General features: G+C 58.9%; 1 protein-coding gene across 1 annotated transcript in view; it reads right to left on the bottom strand.

Moving 5' to 3' along the window:
- Nucleotides 1–458: 458 nt before the first annotated feature.
- LOC110577664 (FYVE, RhoGEF and PH domain-containing protein 3-like) overlaps nt 459–1,794 on the bottom strand; it is a gene marked incomplete at its 3' end in the record, with an annotated part of 3,818 nt that continues 2,482 nt past the window's right edge. The window contains exons 3-4 of the mRNA XM_021687067.1: nt 1,440–1,470; nt 459–566 (exon numbers count right to left, since the gene is read on the bottom strand). Coding sequence (XP_021542742.1) covers nt 459–566; nt 1,440–1,470 — 139 coding nt within the window. The remainder of the gene's footprint in view (nt 567–1,439; nt 1,471–1,794) is intronic.

Raw genomic sequence — 1,794 nt, forward strand, 5'->3', positions numbered from 1 at the left:
ATAAAAAATTTTAAAAAAACAGAGTGCCTGTGGTGGGAGGTGGGAGTGAGGGACCCTTACTCTGAAGGCATGGGCAGTTGTGCCCACAGGAGGGGGCTACGGCCCAGGGGGCCCCCAATGGGCAGCTGCAGCTGACTTCCCCCACCTGGCCCTGGGCAGGGACCCTGCCTCCTGGCTCTCCTCAGCCCCAGGGTGGCTCCGTATGAGAACAAGCGAGCTGCCCCCCGCTGATAAGATCCCAGCCCCACCTCACACGCAGCTTCATGCAGCGCATTCTTCCTGCCTGCCCCGCATGAGGCCTGGCCCCCATGTCAGTGCTCAGCAAAGGACAGACAGAGAGCACTGCCCACCTGCTAGCCCCTGGTCCTTGGCACAGGGAGAGATATCAGCCCTTCTGCAAGGGGCCTGGGGCACATCCCCTCCAGGTCCCTCCCTTGCCCCTAGGTCACTGTGCTCACAGGGGAATCTGGAGCGAGGGAGGGGTCCTCGTCCTGGCTGAAGGAGCCACTGAAGGCCTTGAAGGTCTGGCTGTTCTGCCTGTGCCTCTCGATGGTGGCCTCGATGACCTGGGACAGAAACCACAGAGAACGAGGGCCCTCAGCGAGCTCGTCCTGGAGGGCAAGGACCAGCGCACCGCTGTCCCCACGGATAGGTCCTGTGGTCACGCACGTCCCTGACCGACCAGACACAGGTCCCAGACCCACCCCGCATGAGGCTGGTGCCCTCCCACAGCGTTCCAGGCTGCCGCGGATGCTTCCTGGACACTCTGTGCGGATTTGCAGACATGGTTCCGTTTCCTGCATTGGCATGTCCCCCTCATGTCTGTTTGAATTTCCTTTTTCTCTCCTTGCGCAAATTTCTCTTCTATGAATTCTGGAAGCCACGAGGCCTTCCCAGTCAGTGCTGTACCAGGCTCCTTGCCTCAGCCTCTGCTCTGACCTTTGCCCTCATGGGCTTTGGTCTCTGTCCCCTGCGTCCCCACTGCAGCTGGTCCCGAGCCAAGTCTGCTCTGGCTACCCCAGGACAAGCACCACCTCCCTGCCTGGCTGCCTCTGGAAGCACAGGTCCCACCCTCTAAGCCCAACTGCTCATCCCACGTAACTGCTGCTCCAGCTGGCTGGCAGTGGGGAGAGGGTGATGGTCCCCTTGGGCCCTCCAGGGAGCGCAGATCCAGCCCCGGGGTGAGGGTCCCTCCCTGCTTGCCCGCCTACAGCCCTTCGCGTTGGCTTATTTACTGCGGTGCTACACAACTGAACAGACTGAAAAGCTGGTGGCGTCTGAAGGTACTCAGTGAGGGTACTTCATCACTTTAAGGCGGACGGACAGGTAGGCAACGCCTGGGGAGTCACAGGGCCACTCCATCCCTTGCTCCAGCATGAAATGACCATACTGCACAAGAATTTGGTCATCTGATTACTTTAAAATTTTAGGAGCTTCACCTGAATCCATTCTTTTTTCTCCTCTTCCGTCCTATGAAAACAAACACAGTATCTTATTAACCTGGTCTTAAACACTATTAACCACCACACTCCTCTCAATCCTGGGGCACATGCCCGAGCTGCTCACAGCCCCCAAGTGCAGCATAAGGCCTGGAAGACCGTCCTTGGGTGCTCTGGTACACTGTGGGCAGGTGTGTCCAGGTGGACTCAGGTGTGGGGTCAAGTGTGTCCACGTAGGGTCAGGTGTGATCAGATGGGGCAGGTGTGGTCAAGTGTGTCCAGGTAGGGTCAAGTGTGTCCAGGTGGGGTCAGGTGTGATCAGGTGGGGCAGGTGCGGAGTCAAGTGTGTCCAGGT

Source organism: Neomonachus schauinslandi, unplaced genomic scaffold (genome assembly GCF_002201575.2).
Source record: "Neomonachus schauinslandi unplaced genomic scaffold, ASM220157v2 HiC_scaffold_2877, whole genome shotgun sequence".
NCBI classification, from domain to species: domain Eukaryota; kingdom Metazoa; phylum Chordata; class Mammalia; order Carnivora; family Phocidae; genus Neomonachus; species Neomonachus schauinslandi.